Genomic DNA, 26569 nt, shown 5'->3' with positions numbered 1-26569 from the left:
TTTGTTAAATATGAGCGTGGTTTGTTTTACTATGGTTCACTGAAATTCAGATAATCCTGATGTTGCAAAATAACCTAGGGTTTGTTCTGATAATGCACTGTCATAATAACATTGTGAACTTCAACTTTGTTTTCATTTCCCTAGAAATAAAAGAAAAGTGTAAAATACGATTTGCTCACTTCATCAGCACACCAAGATCTCTTTATCAATGAGTTTATCATCTTACTGTTGCATATGACTTACAAGATTTCATTTACTTCCAGATTTTAATACTCGATATTTGCAGGAACTTCATTCCGCTATTGCATGCATTTCGAATTCCTAATGAGATTAATAGGATTGTTGTCCAGCCCAGAAATTTGATTACCTGTTACTGTAAAGTTTATTCAATTAATTGTAATAAACTTACAGAACACTGTACCTTGCCAATCAGTTTGTAACCTCAGAATGTTTTATTTTATTTCAGAGACACTTTGTTATGGGAGGCAATTTCATTCTATCATTCACAATTTTCTCACCCAAAAGCCAATTAATGTTCCTGACGCATTGGAGAAATCTTGGCAGAGTGTGCAGCAGGTTTTGAAAGAAGTGCATGGAGTCGCAGCACTGGAAAGCCACACCATACATTCTAAATTGCATTACAGAGGAGTCGTTGATTGTGTTGCTCTGTATAGGTGAGGATTATTAATAAATATTGGTAAGAAATGATTAGTATGACACTATACAATCAAAACTGAAATTATGTACCGGGACCATCTCTTGAAACTTAGAAATCAACTGTGCATGTGCCAAATAATTCAATTTCATTAGTCTGCGAGATCGTCCCACAATGATATTTTCGACTGTGAAGTAAGGGGCTAACTCGCACGATATGGGAGAAGAGCTGTGAAATTCTCCGGAAAGAATAGCGCATTGAGGTTAGGACGTTACCACGGTCTTACATACAGGTCTTGCAAGCAACTGAAAGGGTTTAGCCGAATAAGCATGTCAAAAATACCCCCGAAGATTTTCAGCTGGGAATAGGGGCAAAAGATATGTCATACAAAGGAACACATTTCGGCCAAATTTGAACCTTCTAATTTTTCTATTTATTGCAGACTGTCAAGTATTGCATTTTGGCGTTTTTCCTTTTTTTCTGCGACCACATTGGAGCTATCGTACTACAAAAAATCACAAACGCGGAACTGGTCAGAATACGTAAAAAAACGTATTTTTTAACCCATTTTGGCGTCAATTTCGAGAAGAAAAAAAATTAAGAAGTTTTCTTTTCCTGTTTTCACTATGATAAAATAAACTTGCACCTATCATTATTTTTTAGAAAGAGTATGTGTTCAAAGTACAAAACTTCTAATTTTTTCAGATTTTTCGCATTGGTGCGTCACTGTCAAAAAAAAAAAATAAAAACCGCATTTTTTACTAGTTTTCCGGGGTTCTTCAGTACCTGGGTATTCTATGGTTGATTTATTTCACTTCCAGGCACGCTCCTACAAATACACAACAGACAAAAAAAAAAAAGAATTGCTTCAAAAATATATCGATTGGCCGATACTACTCATGGAGATTCCCGATGTAAATTTAGAATCTCAATTCTGTCATCATTTTTTGTAATCATGCGAATGCGCCAATGGATTACGCACTGTTGGAAGCTGCTCACACGTGGCCGCCATCATATATTATCTCTCCCACGCTAGGTATCTTTCGAAAATTATAAGACCCCCACAGATTTTATCGCGTCTTTTTAATATCGAAAAAGTTAATCTGGTAATTAATGATGACAGTGACGAAGATTGAAACTATTTGGTATGCATTTTATAAATAAGTGAAATTTTCAAATACATATAGGACTATTTATTTCCAACCTACCACGTAAAATTAATACTAAAACGTGAATTTGAGTGACCTCCAGTGTAAATGTGAAATATAAATATAAATACTAAAAAAAATCATTTACCGTTCCTGCTGATTTGATATTGGGTCATATTAGCTAGCTAGCTCAGGGTGAAATCTCGAGTTTCGTTTTGGAACAATGTGTCTGTACGTGTATTTGTAGAAGCGAGCTCGGAAGTGAAATAAATCGACCATCGAATATCCAGATACTGAACAACCCCGGAAAACTGGTAAAAAATGCTGTTTTTATTTTTTTTGACAATGGTGCAACAATGCGAAAAATCTGAAAAAATTAGAAGTCTTGTACTTTGAACACATACTTTTTCTAAAAAAACATGAGAGCTGTCATGGGACAGCCGGTACGAACGAAGTTCCTTACGCTATATTAGAGACCGCTGCTGCCGTCTCCCACCCCAAGCGCTGAGACAGAGAGAGAGAGCGCGCGCACACGCTGGAATAGAGAGAGAGAGAGAGAGAGGGAGATCGCGCGCACTATAGCAAACGAGCACTATAGCCAAAAAGTGTCGGTTTTTTGGTGTCGTTTTTTTCCGCCTAGCCCCTACGGTGAACGAGCGATAAGGAACTTCGTTCCAAAAATAATGATGGATGCAAGTCTATTTTATCATAGTGAAAACAGGAAAAGAAAACTTCTTAATTTTTTTTCTCCTCGAAATTGACGCCAAGATGGATAAAAAAATACGTGTTTTTACGTATTCTGACCAGTTTCGTATTCGTGATTTTTTTTAGTACGATAGCTTCAATGAGGTCGAAGAAAAAAAGAAAAAACGTCAAAACGCTATATTTGACAGTCCGCAATAAATAGGAACATTAGAGGGTTCAATTTTGGTCGAAATGTGTTCCTTTGGATGACAAATTTTTTTCCCCTATTCCGCGCTGAAAATCTTCGGGAGCATTTTTGACATGTTTCTGCGGCTAGATCCTTTGAGTGGTGGGGGTAGCCGCATTATTGTCCAAATTTTTTTTGCCACTACTGGCCACTACGCGGCGCTGTAAGTTATTCATAGACATACCGGGACAATCTCTTGAAACTATACATACAATGCGCATGCGCCAAATAATTCAATCTCATTGGTCGGTGAAATCGCCCCGCGGCGATGTTTTCGTCTGCTGAGCAGGGGGCCAACGTACACAAAATGAGACAAGACTCAAGAGCTGTAAATCTCTCGTGCATAATATCGTGGATTGAGGTTATGTTGTTGTTTATTTTTACGTAGCGTGAATTGTCTAAGAATACAGCAATACCGTGGTCGATATCGGAAAATATTCAACCGACGCAAATATCAAATGATACAGAAATTGGATGTTATTTATTGAAAGAAAAAATCTGAAATTCAATGTGAAATGTCATTAACAAGTGGGAGTTTGGACAAACAGAGGTAGGTGAGTAAAAACAATGTTTATTGTGAACAGATTCTTTATTTACATAAAATTAAAAATGCGTCATTAATGATTTACGTTTTGTGCATTTTATTGGATATTAGTTGTATCCAAAAATACCAAAAGATCCAGTCTGATAATAATAGCTTCTAATATTTTCAGGTACAAAATAATTCATTGTCAAAGCGGGACTAAGTTTGTCAGGCATGGAAGCATGCAGGTAAATTTCTAATTACGTGATCTTTGACAATTACAATATTTCAACATGGATTCAATGATAAAATTCGTTTTTTTTTCAGCAGGCTCGAAGTTTAAACTTTGATTAACGCGAGGAAAATTATGCCTTACCTGATGGTCAAAACGTTTAGGTGGCAAGGATCCTGGTTTCTCAAGCGGTGCAATCATTATAACCATCGAACCTGGTTGTTCCGTCAGACATCAGGTGCCATAGTGAATTTCATCAGGCCATAGCCACCTTCTTAACATCAGTTGAGGCAAAATTGAAGAGCGGGATATACTACAGATGATAATGGCTGAATATCCCATCATTTTACTTTGATCGAGCCAATAGCGATAAGTTTGTTACTTAACCGTTGCCGCCAATTCGTTCTACCGAGGAATCATTCTGTGCACCATTGTAATTCAAGTATTATTATTGACCAGCATTGTTTTTCAAACTTTATGACATTTAATTTGGTATCTTATTTTGAAGCTTACTTTTACTCTCTTTGGCATTAAATTCAGATAAATAGTTTTTCAAGTCCTCAATTAGATTGTGAGGTTGAATTTTGCTAGGCAAACTGAATCAATCTAAATCTAGAATTGTTAAATAACTTCAGTTAAAAATGTCTTTAAATTTAATTTTAGTTGACGGTGTCATCTGGCTAGCTAGTTGCATTAAACTAAATCAAATGATTCGAGTGATTATATCAGGAATCAAAACGAAAAAAAAGGAGAAAGTAAAGGAGAAGCACAGAATGAAACGCTGGAAGAACTGAAAGGTCAGTTACAAACAACTGAATGCAATAACTGATGATGCAGATGTTGAACTTGAGATTACGAAAAGAGAAAATACATTACTGAAGCAATTGAACCAACAACTTAGAGAGTAAAATGAAATATAAAGGAACCAGAAAAAAGCAACAATGGGAACAAGTGAATTAGAAAACCTTTGCTGAAATAACTAATATTAATAAATATCAGCTGAAAAGATTATAGTAAAGAGATAGAAGAAATTATAGTAAAGAAGATCAATGATGATAAACCAACGGGCATGAACGAGAAAGTCGATCATTACTTGATAAAATAGATCTATACAAGCTAAAGAAATTTATACGAAGATTGAGAATGAAATTATTATAAGCTGTATGAATGAAAATAATGTCAATGCTACTGAAAAGTTATTAGAATCCAGTCGGTCAGCTAGTGCATGTAAAATACAAATTGATCAATTGATGGGAATGGATATTACTTTTATAACACAACACAGGTCAACTTTTATGTCTGCGTATAGCAAGCGCCACTAGAGAGCGAAGAATGAAACGCTGCCGTTTATTGCCAACCTCAAAATGATGAATCTACTTACAACAATCATTGCCAACATCTTACATACGATTAGTTTTATTCTCACTTCAATTAATGAAGCTACAGATTAAACTCATTGAATTTCAGTAATTTGAATAACATGTATCATGTACGCCACATGTACAGAAACCAAATAAATGGATTAGGCAGTTCAATCTTAGAGGTGACACTTGAAATATGTAAACATATAAAATAAAAGAAAAACAAAGATTTTGTGGTATATCAAAACTGCAAGGTGTATGACGTGATTAATGACAGATCATGCAATAATTGTGGTAAATTTGGTCATAATGATCATAGGTGCAAAAATAATAGTGTTTGCCTCAAATGCTCAAGTCAGTCGAACAAATTTATGTCATAGTGTGGAGTTCAAATGCTTGCATTTATAGTGACACCAAGTACAAAACCAGTCAGGATGTAAACCATCCAGCTACTGCTATGAGTGTGTGTCAAATTATAAAATCCAAGGTTAAAAAGCTGATTGATACGATTGTTTATGTAATAAAACCTATATTATCGACATGGAGTAAGAAAGGGAAACAACATCGTGCTAATGTAATTTAAAGAAGAACGGCAACTTCAATGAAGCTATCAACATCGATGGAATAAGAAAAGGAATGATACATGACGAAATATTGCTCTCTGATCTTGGAATCCTTAATAAAAATATAGATGATAAACACATTTTGATACTATGTATCAATATTAGAAGCCTACATGCTAATCCTAATAACCTTGAAAATCTTGTTGAGACACTGCAGATCAAACCTTATACTGTTACGTGTGCGGTTTTTTTGAGGCATGTACCTATGAGAAAACCCCGTTATTGTGTAGTTCTTTTGCCTTAACCCCTGAAATAAAGGTAAATATGGATAATATAAAGGACTTCCTCTGATGGGCAAAAAGAAGGATCGGTCTTTCCGACCCAAAAACACCTTGAATCAATTAGTTGTATGGACTTAGGCGATTCCAAAGCCGTCTTGGTTCATGAACAAGCACCTCCCTCTTACGCTCACTCACGTAAGACAAGAGCTCACTGATATATATACTAACCAAGAGCTGTTTCGCTCTTGCAACCGATTTCCTCGCAGGCTGGCCACACCATCTTTAATTTTAAACTGTGAAAGGCTATAAAATGATTGCATCGGCGACGACGACGAATATGTTTTGACAGGAAATGCCCCATAAATAAAATGAAAACATCATTGTTGTCGTCATCGATGCAATCATTTTATGGCCTTTCGCAGTTTCAAATTAAAGATAGTATGGCCAGCCTGCGAGAAATAGACGAAGAACTTGCGTGGTATCGAGTCAGCAGTGACCGAATGCGAACTTTGAAGATATTTTCTCATGTGTGTGAAGTTGGCCCAGCACTTTTCGAAAATAATGATTATAAAAATTGTGCTGAATTGTGCTAAGGGTGTGCTAACTTGTGCCGTCAATCCGCCTTTCCTAACTTCAAAGGATTCCCCAAAAATCGAAAATCTGATAAGCCCAGCACTTTTGGGATAAAAAAAAAAAAAAATTGTGCCGGGTTGTGCTACATTTGTGCTAACTTGTGCCGTAGTTCATTTTTTCGAAAAGTCCATTATTCACACGGAAAGAAAAAAAAAAATTAGGTTGAGAGAAATGGTGCTGGGTTGTACCGCATTTGTGCCAACTTGTGCCGTGCTCTAGTTGCCAAACATTCGAGAAAAGTTGAGAAAGTCCAGAAAAATCATCGAGAAAATTGAAAAATTTACACACGGCTCGGATCTGTCGAGATTTTTGAATTTTTTCGATCGTGCTAGATTGTGCCATGTTTGTGCCAACTAGTGCCGTGCTCTATTTTCCCAAACATTCGAGAAAAGTTGAAAAAATCCAGAAAAATCATCGAGCAAATTGAAAAATTGACACACGGCTCGGATCTTTCGAGATTTTTGAATGTTTTTGACCGTGCTGGATTGTGCCATGCTTGTGCCAACTGGTGCCGTACTCTATTTTCCCAAAAATTCGAGAAGAGTTGAGAAAATCCAGAAAAATCATCGAGCAAATTGAAAAATTGACACACGGCTCGGATCTTTCGAGATTTTTGAATGTTTTTGACCGTGCTGGATTGTGCCATGCTTGTGCCAACTTGTGCCGTACTCTATTTTCCCAAAAATTCGAGAAGAGTTGAGAAAATCCAGAAAAATCATCGAGCAAATTGCAAAATTTACACACGGCTCGGATCTTTCGAGATTTTTGAATTTTTTCGATTGTGTTAGATTGTGCCGTGTTTGTACCAACTTGTGCCGCCCTTTTTTAATGAGATTTAGTTTGATTCAATCAAAGATCAATTGATATGATCTGTTCCATTTGTATTTCATGAAAGGAAAGAATTTTGTTTAACGTGTTTTTCCAAACTCAGTTCTTTTAAAACTCTCATGTCATATACACGTAGTTGTCGAATAATTAAATTCATTTACAAACGTTATAGAGATATCGAATGGAGTTTTTTATTGCTGTAATTGACTCAAATCTACAGTGAGCACATTAAAAATTCAGAAACCATTATAGAATTGATTCCAATTTCAAACAAATTATTCAGAAGTATTTATCGCATCAGAACTCAGAAACAATTCGAAATTGATTGGGCGCCAGATAATTCAAAATTAAAATAAATCCTCAATTCACCTATCATCCAGAAGAAACTAACCATGAGTCGAATGAAATTCTTTCCGGATAAAACCACGAAAAAGACCTGTGGCAACGTCTTTCAACAATTTCACAATAATTAGTGAACGCTACCCAGGAAATTTTCATTAATAGTCACGAAACTACCAAATATTTTCAACGGAATTCAAAATAAAGTAAAAGGAGGAAGCATGTTGAGAGTGAATATAAAAGGGATTTATTAGAAAAATAGTATCACTTGAAATTAAACGGGAGACGGAAGATTTGTATCTCGTTCAAAATTTACAACAATAACAAGTTTTGAACGATTCTGAGATTCAGGCCTGTAGAAGTTTGTATCCCTTTTGAAGAAAATGTATACGGAATAAACTCCATTGGGGTCAGCATAAAGAACGTCACAATATCAGAAAATCTACCTTCGCACGTATGCAAAATATCGAACGCGCTCAACGACTAAATGAGAGAAGAAAACAAACAGTTAAATTTGGATTTTCGATACAGGGCACATTCGTAGAAGAATCACCTCTGAATAACTTATATCTACATTTGGCTTAATGAAAACGAATAAAAAATTAAGTTCATCAAGCTTTATTTCCAACCTTGTTTCATAACTTGAGCCCTCTGTAAACGTTATGCTTTTCGGAGTGTTGGTAATATTATAATTCATGATTGAGAGTTGGCAACATTGGTGTATGCGCAGGCGCAAAATATATATTACTGGAACATTCCGGAACGTGCGTCACTTCCTTTAGAGAGGTTAAAAATGTCTGTGTAACACCACATGCTGCTGAGAGCAAAAAGAAATCAAAAATAATAGAAAGCTTAAAACTAAAAATATATCCAAAGATATCTTGCGCATCCTTGCTCAGTGCGAAGCGTTATTTCATTAATCTATATTGTTATCCACTACTTATATCAGTGTACATGTATAAATACACTATTCTCAGTTGTTTTCTATATATTTCGTGTCCACTTATTCTCCACACAGCCCTCTCCGAATCCAACACGGAGGTTAGATTTTTAATGCATCAAAATTTTCAGGATCGTTAAAAATTATTTTACTCCATTCGTCATACTGATTCAAAGTTATCGTGTCTTAATATCACATATCTTGTCTGGATAACGCGGCTTACGCGTTGATCATACTTTCCTACCCGCTATATATGTGCCCCGAGGCGCTCGCCATCTAGCGCAGCGCTACTTCGTAGGCGAGATTTCGATTGACGCCACTAGGCGGCGTCTTTTTTCGCGGTTAAAGCTGTATGAGAAAGTGATTAGGTGTCGACGCGACTCGAAGTTTGTAGATACCGGTGTTGTATGTTGTTGGTTGGTAAAGTTCTTGGTTGGCAAGGTTGTAAGAAAAAAAAAAGGTCGTTAAAAAAAAAAAACGGTCGTCACACTTCATCTGATAAACCTCGTGATTTCAACAAATTCGTAGAATATTTTTTATTTCAGTCTATGGCTTGTCGATGAATATAGATTTCAATTCGTATTAGACTTAGCGAGAATGGCTCCTGTAAAGGAATTGTTCAAACAGCTCCTGAGTCCTGAATATAGACACGTCCTCAATGATGACGGAAGACCCGTTCCCCCTAAAGCTTATGTGTATACGGAAATCCGTAAATTATTAGGAGAAGCAATGTCACCGAAGTACATATACACTGTGATACTTCTAAACAGATACGGCATTCATGACGCACTACTTCAGTATCATAATTTACAACGGCCAATAAATATAACATCATCATCTATCGAAGATGATGAATCTTTCAATCGAACGACAAAAGAGACAGACATTAATTTTGTCATTGAAATACCGCTCAAAGTGTGGCACGATCTAGACTCTGAAAGAATCATATACAAGTCGATCGCTAAGGTCCAACGTAAGTATTCCATTTTGCGTCGTGGTAGATGGACAAACGCGGTATTTGAACTGGTGTTTAAAGAAACTAAACTACCTCTTCCCTTCATGTTTAAGCGGTGCACGGTTTCCGAAACGGGAATCTACGTTATGGTGTACGCTTACTGCCTACATTGTAAATGTACTTTGATAGGCATTATTGCTAATAAGCCTCCAAAAAATGCTGATGTTCAGATGGATTGCTGTGTATCAGGGTTCAATCCATCGATCGAACATGTTAAAAAACGCCCTCTGAACGGTGAAAAAGGAATCGAAGTGACAGAATCATTGGCGACTGGGTCGGCTACGATTTGGCGCAGAAATTATGCTAGGGATAACATGGATATATGTATGACGGCGAACCTCCGAACTTCTATCGGCCAGCGACGTTGCGAAAAGGAAGGCAGGAGATACGGGATAAATTTTTAAAAGTAAAAGGCGCGTGGGCAATCACATGTTTGACTAACATGAAATACATTGACTATGTGGGGTCTATACATGCTATAGGTTACGATCCATTCTTTGTCCACTATTGGACCCCCACACAAATGGCGGTGTATATAGATAACCATGATGTTGTGTACATCGATGCCACCGGTTCATTGGTGAAGAAATTACTATTACCAAGTGGAGAACAAAGTCCACACATTTATCTTTACCAGGCACTGGTCGATACTAGGACGTATAAGGTGCCAGCCTTTCAAATGTTGAGCGCCGCCCAAAATGTAAATGTCATTCAGTATTGGCTTTTTGAATTTTTGAGAATTGGTGAAAAATAGAAATCCGGATTCCCTCTTCCATCAACAGTAGTATGCGACTTCGATACAGCTTTGCTCAATGCCATTGCAAAGGCATTTGGTCAAAGCTCAAGTCTCAAGGCTTACTTGTCGACGTGCTATGCTTTACTTTCAAATAAATCTGGAATGAAGGTCCCTAAATGTTTCATACGGTTGGATATATGCCATTACATACATTTCTTGTCGCGGTGGAAATTTTTTTCAACACTGAAAAACCCGAAAGTTAAAAAGTTTTATCTTTTTGCCCTAGCATTGCTCACCAAACAAACAATCTTCGCTCGATTCGTGGAATTGGCGACAAGTATTGTCATTCTGTACCTTAGCGAAGACGTAGGAAAAGATAGCCTACGACAGGAGGTGCCAGCTGAATGTGCCCGCTGTATGATTACCGGGAAGATCAAAGGTCTCGATGATTCAGAAATCCCCAAAGAACTTCCCGACAACGACGATTGTATTGACGAGTGTGAAACAACATTAGACGATTGTAACGTTGTGACCTGGGCTCATGGTTTAATATATGAATGTCGCAATACGGTAGCATTGTCAAGCACAGGAGATCAGCTAAACCCATATTACGTCCCAGAAATATGCAAAAAATTAAAGACTCTACTATACTACTTCCCATTGTATACAGGCGTAATGATAGGAGTTTTTGGATACGGTAAAATAAATCTGAGCTCAGCACCTGTGGAATCCGAAATGAACGATGTGAAGCACATTATGTTGCGTAACGAATCTCGACCGATGAGGGTGGACAAGTATGTCGCTACGCATTTGTTGTTGTTCGACGGTCGAGCAAAGCTAGCTGTTGCATTTCAGGATTGGGCAATTCAAGATGACTGCCCGAAGAAGGATGCATCTAGCTCCATCCAGAGTATAAGAGAATCTGCGACGAGTTCAACTCCAATTCGGTCTTCTCATAAATTTTAGAAATGGTTAAATGTTTTTTTTTCCATAGTATATCATTAGTAAAAGCCATTGATAATATTTTTACGTTAAAATAATTATTATTATATTAAATAATAATACATTAAAAATCACTCAAGTTTAAATTTTATCACGTGATGTCAAAACGCCACGCCATTGGTTTGAGGTCACGATGTTGTTGCCGACTTCGCGGGCTCATATTCACCAAGTCTTTACACGTTCGAGGTGTCAATCAGAACACAATTTATTATTTTCTTGGCTCATAATCGTAGAAAATGGCAAATCGTCTCGAATCTGGTTTCGTGAAAGCCGATTCTTAGAATTTACCGAAAGTTGATATGTTTATGGTGTGTGAATATATCAGGAACGGTGATCAATTCAATGCTGCCGAAATTCGCCACGCAAAGGCTGCAATGTAAGTAACCATTATTCATGCAAAGCTTCATAATTTTAGTTGTATCTCATAGGAAAAAACTCTGTTGAACGAAAAAACTTAATATTCAACGATTCTATTCCTTAGGTCAAGCCGAGAAAAGTATGGCGATCAAGCTATAGGTTATGTCTGTCCCCAAAGGGATCGACATATTTGTAAAGTAAAATGCAGAGTGTGTACTGAGCACCGAGTGAGAAACCAAGGGTATTCTGTTACGCTAACTGTGAACGAAGAGGAAGAAAAAATTATGAATGTGGAATGTCACGATTGCGCAGCAGCCAGTGGTAAGTAAGATAATGTATCTAAATACAAATAATCAGAAGTTCCTGATATATGTGCAAAAATCCATTAATGGAAAAAAATAACCCACAAGTGCGCAGCGAATGAAATGTTATCAATATTAAGATTTATGATTATTTTGTTGCTTCAAAGCACTGTAACAATCAACTTCTTGATGAAAAGTGCTATCGCTGCGTCAATATCATAAACCTCAATATTGATAGTTAATTGTGCAGTAAACCAAATGGTACGATCATATTCAGATTCACGATTTATTTATATATATTTGTTGATAATATGTATATTAATTGTATCGTATTTTTTTACAGGTGGTTGCAAACATGCTACTGCATTTTTGATGTGGATTTATCGTCGTTCAGAACACCCATCAGTCACAGAAATTGAATGCTACTGGCGTCGATCCGCTTTAGCATCCGTAGGCACGGCGAAAAAATTCATCGCGTGTTCCGAAATGACAGAAACTTCATCTGTTTTTAGACCAATGCCAGAGAATACGACGTTTTTCCAAGCTCTCGTTAAAGAGGCGGAAGAGAAACAGGTGGACAGTCAGCTTACAAGGCATAACTTCGAACTAAAAAATTGCAAAATTGTGTCACTGTCGATTCATCAACTTCTTATGAAATTTATCTAGAACGATGGAGAGTTGGTTGATGATTTTATTGCATTCCCAACAACAGAGATGTCACATGATTTGTGTGACGTCGCCGAAAAATTTACTCGTGCTCAGAGTGATACACTTCTTTGGCATGAACTTCGGTACGGGAGAGTTACAGCATCAAAGATATACGAAGCGACTGGTTGCAGAATAGAAGATGGTTCATTTATCCAACAAGTGACTGGAGCAGCAAAAGTATTCGATACAGAACAAATGCAGCGAGGAAGACTATTAGAATCAGCGGTGTTACAAGAACCTTCCGAAAAAACAGGATTATTTTTCAAAATTGCTGTCTGCAGTTGGTGCCATCATTCCCAATGTTAGGCGCTTCACCTGATGCCATATGTGACGACTTCATTGTGGAAGTGAAATGCCCATCAACAGTAAAAACGTTTGACAAGTTTTTACCCCAAGGCAAAATGAATGACAAATGCAAAGCCCAAATGCATTTACAAATGTTTGCGACCGGTAAACATAAAGGCATTTTTTGTGTGGCAGATCCAAGTTTTGAAAATACGAAGAACATTACTCTTCTTTGGGAAACGTTCGATGAAGAATATATTAATGAGATAATCGATAAGGCAACAAAATTTTGGAAAGATTATATTTTCTCAAAAATGTTCAAAAACTTATGTAATTAAGAAAGTTATTATATTTCACTTTTCTTATAATATTCCGTCTACATCGATTTGTTCACAATATGTTCCGATTAAACAATAAATATTATCAACTACATGAAAGACTTTTTTACGCATTTGAATTCTATTCACGTTTTTATTATTGGCGGCTGTATATTTATGAGTGCTGCAGCGATTATTATGACATAATCGATTACAGACGTATAACTGTGCGGAAGACAAGCATGGGGTATGAGCATTTTATATTCCCTCAATCGCCGAATAACTCGTTCAATATGTATACGCAAGCTTGCAATACGTTTCGTTTCCAATACTTCTGTTTTTGTCAGCTTCACATTAGACGATACACTTGGGGGACGAATAAGTGTACACTTTTTTTTGTTCAGAAGAACTTGAATCTGTTTGAATCCACGATCAGCCATTACCCCACATTTTTCTGGTAATACTTCTAAAAAACCACATATTTCTGTGATAAGTGTATCGCTTATTCTTCCGCCATATCCTGCGGATATATAGTTGATAAATCCATCAGGTGTGGATGATATTAAATATTTCAATGTGTCGCATTTCTTATATTCCGACCAGGTTAATGCTTGATGAACGCTATTTGATGGTTATCCGATTTGTATTTCGAAACAGTCGATTATGGATTGGACGTGGCAGTAATTAGCGCGAAAAGGAATCGGTAGAGCTTTTTTAATACTATTTTTCGAAAGAAAATATATCAAAGGTTTCAGCATGTGAGCTAATTTTGGGACACAACTATTAAATACTTTACTTGCTTGACTTGTTGACATCCCAAATTGTTCGCCCAATCTTTTAAACGTGTCGTCCAACTTAATCTTCATTAAAGTTAATTTTATATCATCAGCGCGAATTTTTGTGTGAATATGCAGAAGATCTATAATCCAATTCCATTCTCTTGAAACACCAATGTAATTTTTTGGATCAGTACTTATGAAATAATTTGTGAGTAATGAAGCTGTAGCTTTCAATTCTTGTCGTTGATTTGTTTCGATCTCTTTCTCTTCTGCGGAAAGTGGCTCCCAATCGTTTGATGTCCCTCGAGCGAATGAAGATACCATAGTCGAAACGGTATCTCCGTAGATATTTTGATTTGACCAGAAGCTTTTATCGGTGAATTCTTAGCATCTCGTGTGTTAATCTTCTGTGGTGAACATATTGCATCCGTAGTACTGGCTTTTATATTGCATGACATGTATTTACTGCGAAAATTGTATGAACGTGGCATATTAACTTGCACCCCTTTATTTTGAAAGGTTTTCTCAGCAGGTTTGCTCTTAATTTTAGCCTCTGATACCAGAGGTTGTATAAGAAGTTCCGGAGCGATACGAGCATCATCGATATCTAAGTGGAAAGGTTCCTGAATGTATGAAAAAAGTATACATTTCAATAGTATAGTTACTGCAATGCCAACATTGAAAGTATTAGTTACGGATTTACCTCCGTTGCTGTCTTGATATTGAGGGAAACATTTTCTTTGCTGGCAGCTTCAGCGAACGACGAAGAACTTGGCGTGGCAAGAAGATCGGTTACATCTGCTTTACGTCTCCTTTTCTCAGATGTCGGGCGAGGATGAAAACATCTTTTACGACCTGACTGGCAATCGAAAATATGTGGCACAGCATTTTTTTTCATTTTTATAGGGCCACCCATTGAAGCAAAGCAAACATAATTTTCCATGTCCTCTTTTAACTGAAAAACAATTTATAGGTTAGGTGTATCGAAACTGCTCGCGAGAATGAGATTTGAAAAATTAAATTGAAATTTGAAAAATTACATTGAAATGATCTTGACAGCAAAAATAATTTGAATTTGTTGGTTTATCAGGACGACGTGCCATCGCGAACCATACCTCTCGCCTTTTTTCGTCTCATGGAACTACGACGAATATTTTACTTGGTGCACTTTTTGTAGTATTTTTACACAAGGGCACATAACACCATCGGTAACTCGTAGTACACGCCACATCAGTTTATTTGCGTTAAAATATTACGACAAACAGTTTTCACGTATAATTTCCGTGCTTTATGGCTATTCAGCACGTTCGGGAACAACATCGTGACGTCACTATTAGGCTCGGGAAAGATCGGCCTTTTCCGGCGCATTTGAATAATAGTTCATGCGTGCGCATTTTACAATAGCTATAATTTTGCAAAAAATCAATATTTTTTTTTGCAAAAAAAATTCAACTGAGAATCTTATATGTTCTCTATCCACTGGTCACACTCACAAAAAATGTGAGAAGACCGAATTTCCCTTGATGACTACAAAGAGCTGGTGAATAAGGTGTCGGCGGAGACTACAGCAGATACGAATGACAACTGCACATCATACACCAGCACAACTCTTGACATGAACGCGGCCACAATCGGACAAAAAATAAGCCATGACTCTTCTCTCCTCGTTGATGAAAACCATGAATTGAATATCGAACACAACTGGAAGGATAAAAATCAATCACGTGGGGTGAAGTGAAAAACGTACCTAGATGCATGTCCAGAATTCGAACTAACCAGCTTTTCAAAGAAAAGTCGTCTTGGCCTGGCTAATCTGGAAAACGGCAATATCTGCTCGTCGATAAAGCAGAAAGAAAATAGACTTATTGTCAAAAATACTTGCGGCTTTGACAGCATAAAATCTATACTGGCTGGAGCATGCGTAAACGAAACGTTTCACACAGAAATATCAAAATCCAAATCCGAGTTCATGCGTTTTTTACGAAATTTTCTGAAAGATGGTTCCAGTGCCAAAATTTACCAAGAAAGAGCTCTGCAACTGAGTAAAGTGCAACAATTTGAAGATACGCTTAAAGAAAACGTGTTAACTGTTGATTGTTGTTCAAGCATTGGTAACGTAGCGCAGTACATGTTAGTAGATGATCCCAGCTACACGGAAATAAAAATATGCCACATTTGTTCTAACAACACAATAAGGAAATCTATTATTGTGCCTTTAAATGTGGATATAATCTGAATCATGGTTTGTGCAGGCTGGGCGATGCGATGGTAAACGGTATGCCGAATCACAAATCAGTGTGCTGTAACGAGGAGAAAGAAATAATTTTGACGTACGGATCGCAAATTGTAGTGGAATGTGATCCCACCGAGCTTGGTCTAAAAAAGAAATGCAACCTTGCTGACTTTCAAACATGTATACAACTGAAGGGGAAGTCATTTCTGCTAGCCGGAGTGGTTGTACGTTATGGAGGACAGGGTAGAAGATCCGGGCATTACGTAGGATATTCATTTCAGGGAACGAAATGGCTTGAATTTGACGATACAAAACGTAAAATTGCGTCAAAATCTGAGTCATTTCCAGTTGACCCATTCCTAATTGTTTACACTTCAGCCTAATGCAACTCGTGCTCATACATTTCTTTGGCGGCCTTTAAAGATTTTACAGACAGTACTTCAGCGTAGTTGCGTAGCATCGTAGATGGTCATGTTCGAAAATAAGAACGATAACTGATCGGTCAGTTGAGCATTGTAAAGAGTTGAGGAGTGCACATGAAATGTGATCTCTGACCGATGGAAGAAATGAGTAGGAAGTGTCAATAAATTTTCATGCAAGTGGAAATTAAATCTAAAACTTTTCATATTTCCTTTTATATGGCTATGGTTGTAGTATACGGCAGGCGATACGTGACCAATATTTTTCTATTCATATTTCGATTTTTAGTTTTTATATCTCATTCTGTTGACAAGTAATCTCCGCTACGAATAATTACCGGTATTACACTTGGATTTTTTTTCAATAATAAATACGTAAAATGAAGCAACCGAAATTCCGAATAAATAATTATTATTATTACTGGTAGGTACTATTTTACTACTTACATTAGGTTATTCGTATCAAAGCGATATAGTGATATTTAAAATATTTTTAACAAACAAGTTGTGCAATCCTAAATAAGCAACAAGTATTAAATATTCGTGTACACTAATGGTTGTATAAAAAAGCCTCGGGATTTTATAATGTGGCAGATTGTCTCATGTGTATAATATCATGTATCGGCATATCATTAGACAGCATCTCCAGAGATAACATGAGACAAATTGAAATACAACGGGTCAGTAAAAACTTTGTCGAAATGAAAAAAAAAAAAATACAAAAAAAAAATTCCCAAAAATCCCCAAAAATAATTAACAAAAAAAAAAAAAAAAAAAAAAAAACGAAAAAAAAATGAAAAAAAAAATATAAAAAAAAAAAAAACAAGACGGAAAAGACAGCGCTTTTTTGTGGTACTTTTGAACACCGCATAGCCGTTTTGAATTATGCTATAAATTCGAAGTTAATACACAAAAAAAATGAACTGAATTTTTTTGCTATCCTATAATTGAGAAACCTACCTAATGTTACTGTTTTGGACTCGCCGGAAAAAAATCTTTTCTTTGGAAGAAGAAAAAAGTGTTAATTGTGTCAAAAAAATTGAAAGATGATTTTTTTCCGCTAGAAGAGAACGTTCAAATTAAAAGACAACGAATTGCGATGATAAATATAGCACCCATGGTTTCCACGGTGAAGCAAGCCATGTAATGGAGATATTCTGCCACTTCAGCCAGCCATTCGCAAAATGCCTTCGTCCTCAAATTTTCGGAGAATCGGATCGCATACATACAGCAATCTACCCGAGTTTGACAAACCGAGTTGATTCAACATTTCCAGGAGAGGACAAATCACAATTTCTTTTTTCTTATACCTACTTTTCATCACGCAGGCGATAGAAAAGTATTGGTTTCATGTCGAAAACTACTTTCTCCAGTTCATGAATTTTCGATTTTTGGACCCTTTAGCTGACATCATACATGATTCTGAACATAGTTACATACGTTGGTCTGTCTGTCTGTCTATGTCTTTGTCTGTCGGTTTGTCATAAATACAATTAGGCTTAGTGTTTTGGAGAACAGCTGAACGGAAAAATTTTAAATTATAAAGGATTATAGCTTGTGTTTTGACAGCGAAAAATTATTTTCAATCAAAATCGACTAACTGGTTGGGCGGTAAAGAAAATGAATAGTAATGAAAAATCTAGGAAAACCTGGTTGACTAAATTTTCGTTTTAGAAATTAAATCAAAATTTTTTGTCAGGGGCATCAAGCGGATCCCCGCCATTCAAAGGTTCTAGCAATTTCCAGTATATCATTGCAAAATCTATTCTGTACAACAACGAACATCTTCGAATTTTTTTAGAATTCTTTGAAAAATGGAGCACGGCACAAGTTAGCTCAAACATTAGCACAATCTAGCACAATCGAAAAAATTCAAAAATCTCGAAAGATCCGAGCCGTGTGTCAATTTTTCAATTTTCTCGATGATTTTTCTGGATTTTCTCAACTTTTCTCGAATGTTTGGGAAAATAGAGCACGGCACGAGTTGACACAAACATGGCACAATCTAGCACAATGAAAAAAATTCAAAAATCTCAAAAAATCCGAGCCGTGTGTCAATTTTTTAATTTATTCGATGATTTTTGTGGATTCTTTCAACTTCTCTCGAATGTTTGGGAAAATAGAGTACGGCATAAGTTGACACAAATGCGGTACAACCCAGCACCATTTCTCTCATCCTGATTTTTTTTTTTTCTTTCCGTGTGAATAATAGACTTTTCGAAAGAATGAAGTACGGCACAAGTTAGCACAAATGTAGCACAACCCGGCACAATTTTTTTTTTTTTATCTCAAAAGTGCTGGGCTTATCAGATTTTTGTGATTTTTTGGGAATCCTTTGAAGTTAGGAAAAGCGGATTGACGGCACAAGTTAGCACACCTTTAGCACAAGTCAGCACAATTTTTATAATCATTATTTTCCAAAAGTGCTGGGCCAACTCCACACGCATTATTTTTTCGGTATATAACGCATTATACGGCACAGTGGTGTAGTGTAATTTACAAAAGAAATAACTATTCATACATACTTAAATAAAGCTCTAGAGGTTTCTTATAGTGCGAAAACTAGTGTTGTAAGGCTGAAACCAATTTTCATTCTCGTTGCATAATGATGATATAGTGTCAATTATAGAGTAACATTTGCTGTTCAAGTTATGTAGAAATAATAATTATTGTGCCGTACAGTTTTTCTTGGAGCAAAAAACAGAACCTAGATAGCAATTCGGGATAGTCAATTGTTACATTGTTAATAATTTTATAAGTAAAAATTAGAAATAAATTAATTCTATGCATTGCTAAACAAACTGAGGGTATCAAATGAATTGAAGAAATATTGAAGTAAATAGTCAATTGTTACATTGTTAATAATTTTTTAAGTCAAAATTAGAAATAGATCAATTCTATGCATTGCTAAACAAACTGAAGGTATTAGAAGAATTGAAGAAATATTGAAGCAATCGTGATCAGTAAAATGCCTTGGATTGCTGGTCTTAAAAGTTCTAAAATGCAAAAAAAAGTGAGTTAAATTTTCTAGTTTGTAAATATTTGTATATGTATGAGGTTTCCAAACAGTAGAACAGTAAGTTAAAATTCTTTACATAAATGAATAACAATGTGTTATAAAAGTTTGTACATCACTAAAACCTTTGGAAAAACGTTTAATACAGTTCATTTGTTTTGTAATATTTGAAACAATATAATCAATATGTTTGTCAAAATTTAAATTACAAGATTAAGGAAAGAATTACCCAATTTGTATCAACTAAACTCAGATTGTAGAATACGACTAACAAAAGTGATACCAAAACATTTGTTCATATTTTGCTTATTAAATCATTTTCATTAAACCAACTGTGGCATTTGAATTTTTTTGGAATAATATTTTATCATTGATATTCAATATTGTAAACATTTTCGCATCGGCAGTAAAAATTAAGTACCAAACAAAGGGCCTAGCCGGGGTTGCACATGAAATATTCCCCTGAACCGATGTGGATTTACTATACGCCACATTTTAGAGCCACCTCAAAAACCTGGTTCGCGCAAGTTTAAAACCTTTATCTATATTAGTACGCTGGAAACTCAGAATAACGTGGATTTCCGTTTTTTCGCGATTACTACGCCATTTTTACTGCAAAAAATATGAAAAAAATTGGAGATCTGGCGGATATCGATGTACATACTTGAGAATTATTTCAAATATTTTCGGACCAAATTCGAGCTGTGAAAAATCTTTTGAGGTTTAAATTTTCGAGCTCTTATTAAGTTTGAAGAGTGACTAGCTTCTTTTTTTTACAGTATGTTCATTGCGTTATTTTTGATTTTATGTAATTTTTTCAGATTTTTCTGAAAGGTGCGCCATTGTTAAAAAAATCAAAAACCAATTTTTCAATGGTTTTTTGGGAGAAAAGCAACTCAATGTCAACTCAATCATCTGGGGGACACATTTCCGTGATCTAATAATTCTTTGACATAGTTAAAAATATTCCCTTATTTACTAAATGAATGAACAAATTTATTTTTGGTTTTATAATGTTTTAGCTTTAATAATTTTTCATCTGTTTGAGAAGTATATTAAACAGATTTGAAATTACATAATGTAAAAAATGTGTACAATATAATGTATTCAGTCTTCATCACTATCATCATTGATAGCAGGATTGACTTGCTCGGTTTCGAAAATTCTACTTAATACCTCTGCAGGCCTTATAATTTTCCAAAGAATCATTAGATCACGGGAATGTGTCCCCCCCGATGATTGAGTTGACATTGAGTTGCTTTTCTCCCAAAAAACCATTGAAAAATTGGTTTTTGATTTTTTTAACAATGGCGCACCTTTCAGAAAAATCTGAAAAAATTACATAAAATCAAAAATAATGCAATGAACATACTGTAAAAAAAAGAAGCTAGTCACTCTTCAAACTTAATAAGAGCTCGAAAATTTAAACCTCAAAAGATTTTTCACAGCTCGAATTTGGTCCGAAAATATTCGAAATAATTCTCAAGTATGTACATCGATATCCGCCAGATCTCCAATTTTTTTCATATTTTTTACAGTAAAAGTAGCATAGTAATCGTGAAAAAACGGAAATCCACGTTATTCTGAGTTTCCAGCGTAATAATATAGATAGAGGTTTTAAACTTGCGCGAACCAGGTTTTTGAGGTAGCTCTAAAATGTGGCGTATAGTAAATCCACATCGGTTCAGGGGCATATTTCCTATGTAACCCCGGCTAGGCCCTTTAATCTAATTCATTTTTTAGTACTTCCCGCTCGGTAATTACTGGTGCTGGTAACAATCGATTCTCGAAAGGCCGAATATTTAATCAATTTCCGAATATCGGTTTGAAAGTCAAAAATCGCTAAATCGAAATTGGTTTTTTTATCGAAAACCGAATAGTTCGATTTTCGGTTTTCGATACTGATTAATTTATGTGTTATGTACATTATTTTAAGCATGTCTGCTTATCCAGTTGCTCTGTCAGGCAACCTTCATCACCTTGGTAACAAAGAAAGTATCACCCAAAAGGTAGATTTCCAGCAGAACATCGGTTTTTCAATATCGGTTTTCAACGAATCAGGTAATTTCGCCAACGGATAGACGGAATCATTCAAAATTTAGTAGTCTCTTTCTGTTGTTACATTAAATAAAAACTATCCTTATCCAGTTTAATCAGAATTTTTGCTATTGACAATTTCAACTATCGGCCTATATTTCGAAATATAATCAAAGCACGGCTTGATTTAAAAAAATACTTGTTCTTGTAACTTCTTGCACGTAGAGAAGTTCCTCTAATCTCGGATTTCACTCGTATCTCTTCACCACGCGTACACCCATTTTATAGAATACTCCATAAAACCAAATCAGTCACGATCCTCGAGTCCGACTCAGAAACGGAAGGTACTGACGATGAGTTGAGGCCTTCATGCCGAGTCTGATTGTTAGGAGTAGACTTGGAGGACGTTTCAAATTCATTTCAGAATGACTAAACAATTAAACGCTAAAATAGTAATTTATTAAAGAACTTCTCTTACGGCAGTAAAGCATCGAGGCATGTACTCGTATACAAGGTACTATACCAGGTGTTTCAGAATTTTAGACGAATTCTATACGGGGATGAATCGTAGTTGAAATTAGGATCAAAAGTTCCTTAGCCATTTTTTTGACTTATTTGTTTCAGATTTTGAATTTTCTTAAATTAATGGTCAATTTCACCAAGAAATATTCCTTTGTAAAGTTACTCGAAACTAGATAAATTGTTTGGTAAGAGGTTCTTATTAAGAAGAAATAAATTAAAACTAACACTAAAGAATATGGCTGAAGAACTTTTAAGCCCAATTTTGATAAAGATTGAGTGTGTAAAATATTTGTCACGAATTCTGAAACATCGTGTATTATAAGAAGAATGTGAAATTGAAGTAAGTTTAATCACCATTGCAGGAATAATGTGTGATTAAATGGCTAATTTAATTAAAAATAATTTGTCACTATATACTCTGCTCCTATTTACACTCCGCTTACCTTCGCTTTAATATAAGACCGTGAACGTTTTCAAAATGCAGTCACATGAAGATGTGGAACCTTTATATTTCATATGTTTATTACATAATAAACAGACTACTTCTATCCCATCATCAGTTTTTTCGAACTATTCCCACACGATACTCGGCATATTCGCTAATCGATACGTAGACTAAACGACTGACAGTGAACTCGGAGCGAAACTGATACTGGAAACTGGAAATTCCAAAAATGGAAAATTCGAAAATCCGGAAATCGAACTATTTGACTTTTCTGTCAAAATTGATTTTGACTCAGCGGTTTTCAACCTTTAAACCGATACTCGAAAATCGATTCTAGTCGAAATTTCGGTTGTGGAAAAACGTCGATTTAGAATGCCAGCCCTAATAATTAAGATTTTCTCATACCTGTACAAATTTTTTGATTCGACCTTTTAAACCAATCAAAATATAAAAAAGAAAATCTACGACAGTGTCACTGCCAAATATTAGAAACATATTACACCATCACGAACATTTTTCACATAACTGTATCGTCGAGTTATTGAAGATTATACATTTCTGAAAATTCTTAAATGTTGATTTCAGAGGTAATTTGTGCGTTATAGAGTGGAAAAAGTCGGACAGAATGAAGAATACGATACGTAGCACTTTCGATGCACCAATTCAAGCAGCTTCGTATATCGGAGCACTAAACTCTGACGAAAACTATAAATTTCAGGTGAATAATTACGCAACCAATAGTAGGCTATTTAAATACGGACAAAACTTTCTGAATCCCGCTTGGGAAATAATTGTGAATTTTTACAGGTCCAGAATGGTCTAATTGTTATAGGGTACACAAGTGGTGAACCAGCTTCAGTATATGAGATGAATTCTCAGATATTGAATATGTATTGGAAACAGTGGCTAAGACGACTACAGCAGTACTACGTAGTAGAAGATTTAAAAGCCAAACAGCACTTACTTGTGCCTGAAGACCAGTGAAAACTATAAGATGACGGAAAACTCGTGTACAATTACACAATTTTCTTTCTTTAGCATGAAGTGTTACTATTTTTTTCTTGGATATTTTTTTTATTAGCAGAAATAATATGTCTGCATATAAATTCCATTTCTCTACTTTTCCAGTTATTTCCAAGAAATCTCTCTTTTGTTTTAAACTACTGATATCAATTGTCACCGACTGTTTAACCTTTCAACATTAGTATCCGAAAATAATGACAACTTCCCGTCAGGTTCTTTGAAGTATTCTTGCAATAACACTGATGGAAATGTCATTGACGAAACTACAGGAAATGGTTGAGATTTCGGAAATAAATGTAAAGTTATCGAGTGAGAATGTTTTATTTGTTTCTGAATAGGTACCTGCCATTGTTTTCTATGTACTGTAACGTAGCATTTCGAATGTGCGTTACAAGTAGGTTGTTGAGCCTTAGACAGAACCAAAAATTATTATTTTCATGAAATTGAGTACGATAAATTACGGTGTTACGTCCAGCATATCACTTCTCTCTATTTTTCCTACTCGCTAACTCTACCACAGTTCTTACATTAATCTCATGGTCTCTGTCCTGTCCTCTTATCTCTACGTAGTCTCACGCTATTCACTATCGCGCTTACTCATCAAATTCCATTCCCTACTCCTAGCATTGTCACACCTTTTCTGCACCCGTACGTTTCACGTCTCGAGGAACACTCCTATTCTAACTCTCAACAACGTCACATCTAGACTTCTTACACAGCTTCATACAGCACACTTCGTTTTTACCGCCATCTGAGCTTCCTCGAAATAAATATATAAGTAATATCTCAAACAAACCCTACGTTATTCAATCCTCATCCTGATTTCCGGTTGTTCTGGAACTTAAAAGCGAAGCCAACCAGTTTACTCTTACCGCTCAGGAGTAACTCTACTCACGGACGTAACAACGGAAAGAGAACCAAAACGGGAGTCACGCATCCGAAATTCCGTGAAGGGATAATTTACGCGATATCGAATAAGATTTATTTAAGGTTTTTTGTTTCTTGATGTTCTTCGAGTTTCGAGGGCATCAAAGGAGGAGTTGGTGATCATTTCGAAGAAATTACAGAGTAGCGAAATGGCGCTAATTTGGAAAAAACGATGCCGAGGCTGCGAAGGGGGAGCCAGCACAAATTCCCGCAGCGAGGGAGTCCAAGGTAGTCGAGGAAATAAAGCAATGGACTGTCGATTTTTTGAGCAGTAAGATGGATTTTAATGCGGTTTTTTGCATTCGCTTCGTAAGAGCGCCTACAAACTTTGCGAACTAAATTGATTAATTAATTTTTTGAAAATGCATTATGGCATTAATAATATGCATTTTGCAAGTGCACTTCCAAGAGACACTAAATAAAAAATTAACTGCAGAAGACAAAGTCTATACTTCTTGTCACCACAATCTACACAATTCTTATAATATTTCAATAAATAATTAAGAACAATATACTTTAATTGAGGTAAAAATGATAATACTCAAGATAATTCCAGAAAAAGACGTTGAAACGTTCATCCTGGGCACCACGTACCTCGGAGACGGTTGCCGTATCGATATTCGTATTCAGTGACCCCAAAAACCCCCGAGCAACGAGTTTTGACAAATTTGATCACAATTTTCGCCAAAACTCTAGGAGAAGACGTTGATACTGTCCACCCTGGGCACCAGGTACCTCGGAGACGGTTGCCGTGGTAATATTCGTGTTCAGCGACCCCAAAAACCCCCAAGCAACGAGTTTCGACAAATTCGATCACAATTTTCGCCAAAATTCTAGGAGAAGACGTTGATACTGTCCACCCTGGGCACCAGGTACCTCGGAGACGGTTGCCGTGGCGATATTCGTGTTCAGCGACCCCAAAAACCCCCGAGTAGCAAAACTGGACTCATTTCCATTAATATTTACCGAGTTGCAAATTTTTTATTTCGTGTCTCTTGGAAGTGCACTTGCAAAATGCATATTATTAATGCCATAATGCATTTTCAAAAAATTAATTAATCAATTTAGTTCACAAAGTTTGTAGGCGCTTTTACGAAGCGAATGCAAAAAACCGCATTAAAATCCGTCTTACTGCTCAAAAAATCGACAGTTGGGCCGTTTTTAGTGCTTTATTTCCTCGACTAAAGGCGGATAGTCTAGTCTATAAGCTTAAAATGGTCTAAAATAGAGATACTGCTCTTAAAATTATGTGCGATAGCTCATTGGATTCGGAATGACGCCTAGACAAATGTGCTAAAACAGTTTATCAGCACATAAAAAATTGCAAAAGTTATAAACAATTAAAGATGAAAAAAAAGGCATTTCGTTTTTCGCCGTTATCTCATAGACCATTCATATTTCTGAAATTTTAAAAAAAAGATTTTTAAAGAGAAGTAAAACAGCATAAATTCATTGAAAAATGACATTATTTATAAATAAACAACTGCAACGTTAATATATTTTATTATTCAACAGAATTGCCTTGAAGGTCTATAACCATATCTGCATTATTTGAAAAGTGAGAAATCATAAAAGTTCCAAAAACATCGAAAAAAACATCAGTTTTTATAAACAAATGCGCATAACAACAGATTAACAAGAACTACAAATTTTTTTGATAACTTACTTAAAAGATATTTAATTCTTTATATATATTATAATAAGATATATAATTCTTTATAAAATCGACCGAGATGTTCATTTTCGTATCTGTGATAGTTTAAAAGTTATATTAGTTTTTCAGTAGACAAATGAAGCAGCCGCTGCAACTTTTATAGCACTTGTTTTTCACAATTACAATAAAAAATTGAACAAAATTTTTTTCTATACTTTGTTATATATGTGTTACGCCCCGACGTACCGCCTTGGCGTACCTTTTTCAAAATTCCATTTCATTTCATTTCTTTAATTTCTTCAATGCACAGATATTATTTCATCAAAATCTCATATTCTAATAACGGCGAGTTCCACCC

The 26569-nt window shown here is 35.7% G+C and overlaps 1 protein-coding gene and 2 long non-coding RNA genes across 8 annotated transcripts in view; all 3 read left to right on the top strand.

Moving 5' to 3' along the window:
- The window catches only part of LOC124306920 (mitochondrial genome maintenance exonuclease 1-like), a 28421-nt gene extending 4481 nt beyond the window's left edge, over nucleotides 1-23940 (top strand). For 5 of the 6 annotated variants that reach the window (XM_046768086.1, XM_046768087.1, XM_046768088.1 and 2 more), the window contains exons 3-5: nucleotides 467-674; nucleotides 23193-23325; nucleotides 23415-23940. In XM_046768086.1, coding sequence (XP_046624042.1) covers nucleotides 467-674; nucleotides 23193-23325; nucleotides 23415-23591 — 518 coding nt within the window. In that variant the 3' untranslated portion in view covers nucleotides 23592-23940. The remainder of the gene's footprint in view (nucleotides 1-466; nucleotides 675-23192; nucleotides 23326-23414) is intronic. The other variant, XM_046768089.1, reaches the window with a different exon arrangement.
- Nucleotides 3863-8483, top strand: LOC124306923 (uncharacterized). The gene is made up of 2 exons (XR_006908720.1): nucleotides 3863-3922; nucleotides 4153-8483. It is a non-coding gene; the product is annotated as an uncharacterized LOC124306923 (long non-coding RNA).
- Nucleotides 23941-24216: 276 nt separating the features above from the next.
- Nucleotides 24217-25846, top strand: LOC124306921 (uncharacterized). Its single transcript, XR_006908719.1, has 2 exons — nucleotides 24217-24785; nucleotides 25745-25846. It is a non-coding gene; the product is annotated as an uncharacterized LOC124306921 (long non-coding RNA).
- Nucleotides 25847-26569: the final 723 nt, after the last annotated feature.

This window comes from Neodiprion virginianus, chromosome 6 (genome assembly GCF_021901495.1).
Source record: "Neodiprion virginianus isolate iyNeoVirg1 chromosome 6, iyNeoVirg1.1, whole genome shotgun sequence".
Classification (NCBI taxonomy): domain Eukaryota; kingdom Metazoa; phylum Arthropoda; class Insecta; order Hymenoptera; family Diprionidae; genus Neodiprion; species Neodiprion virginianus.
The sequence above is the reverse complement of the archived record's forward strand: the minus strand, read 5'-3'. Positions and strand labels throughout refer to the sequence as shown.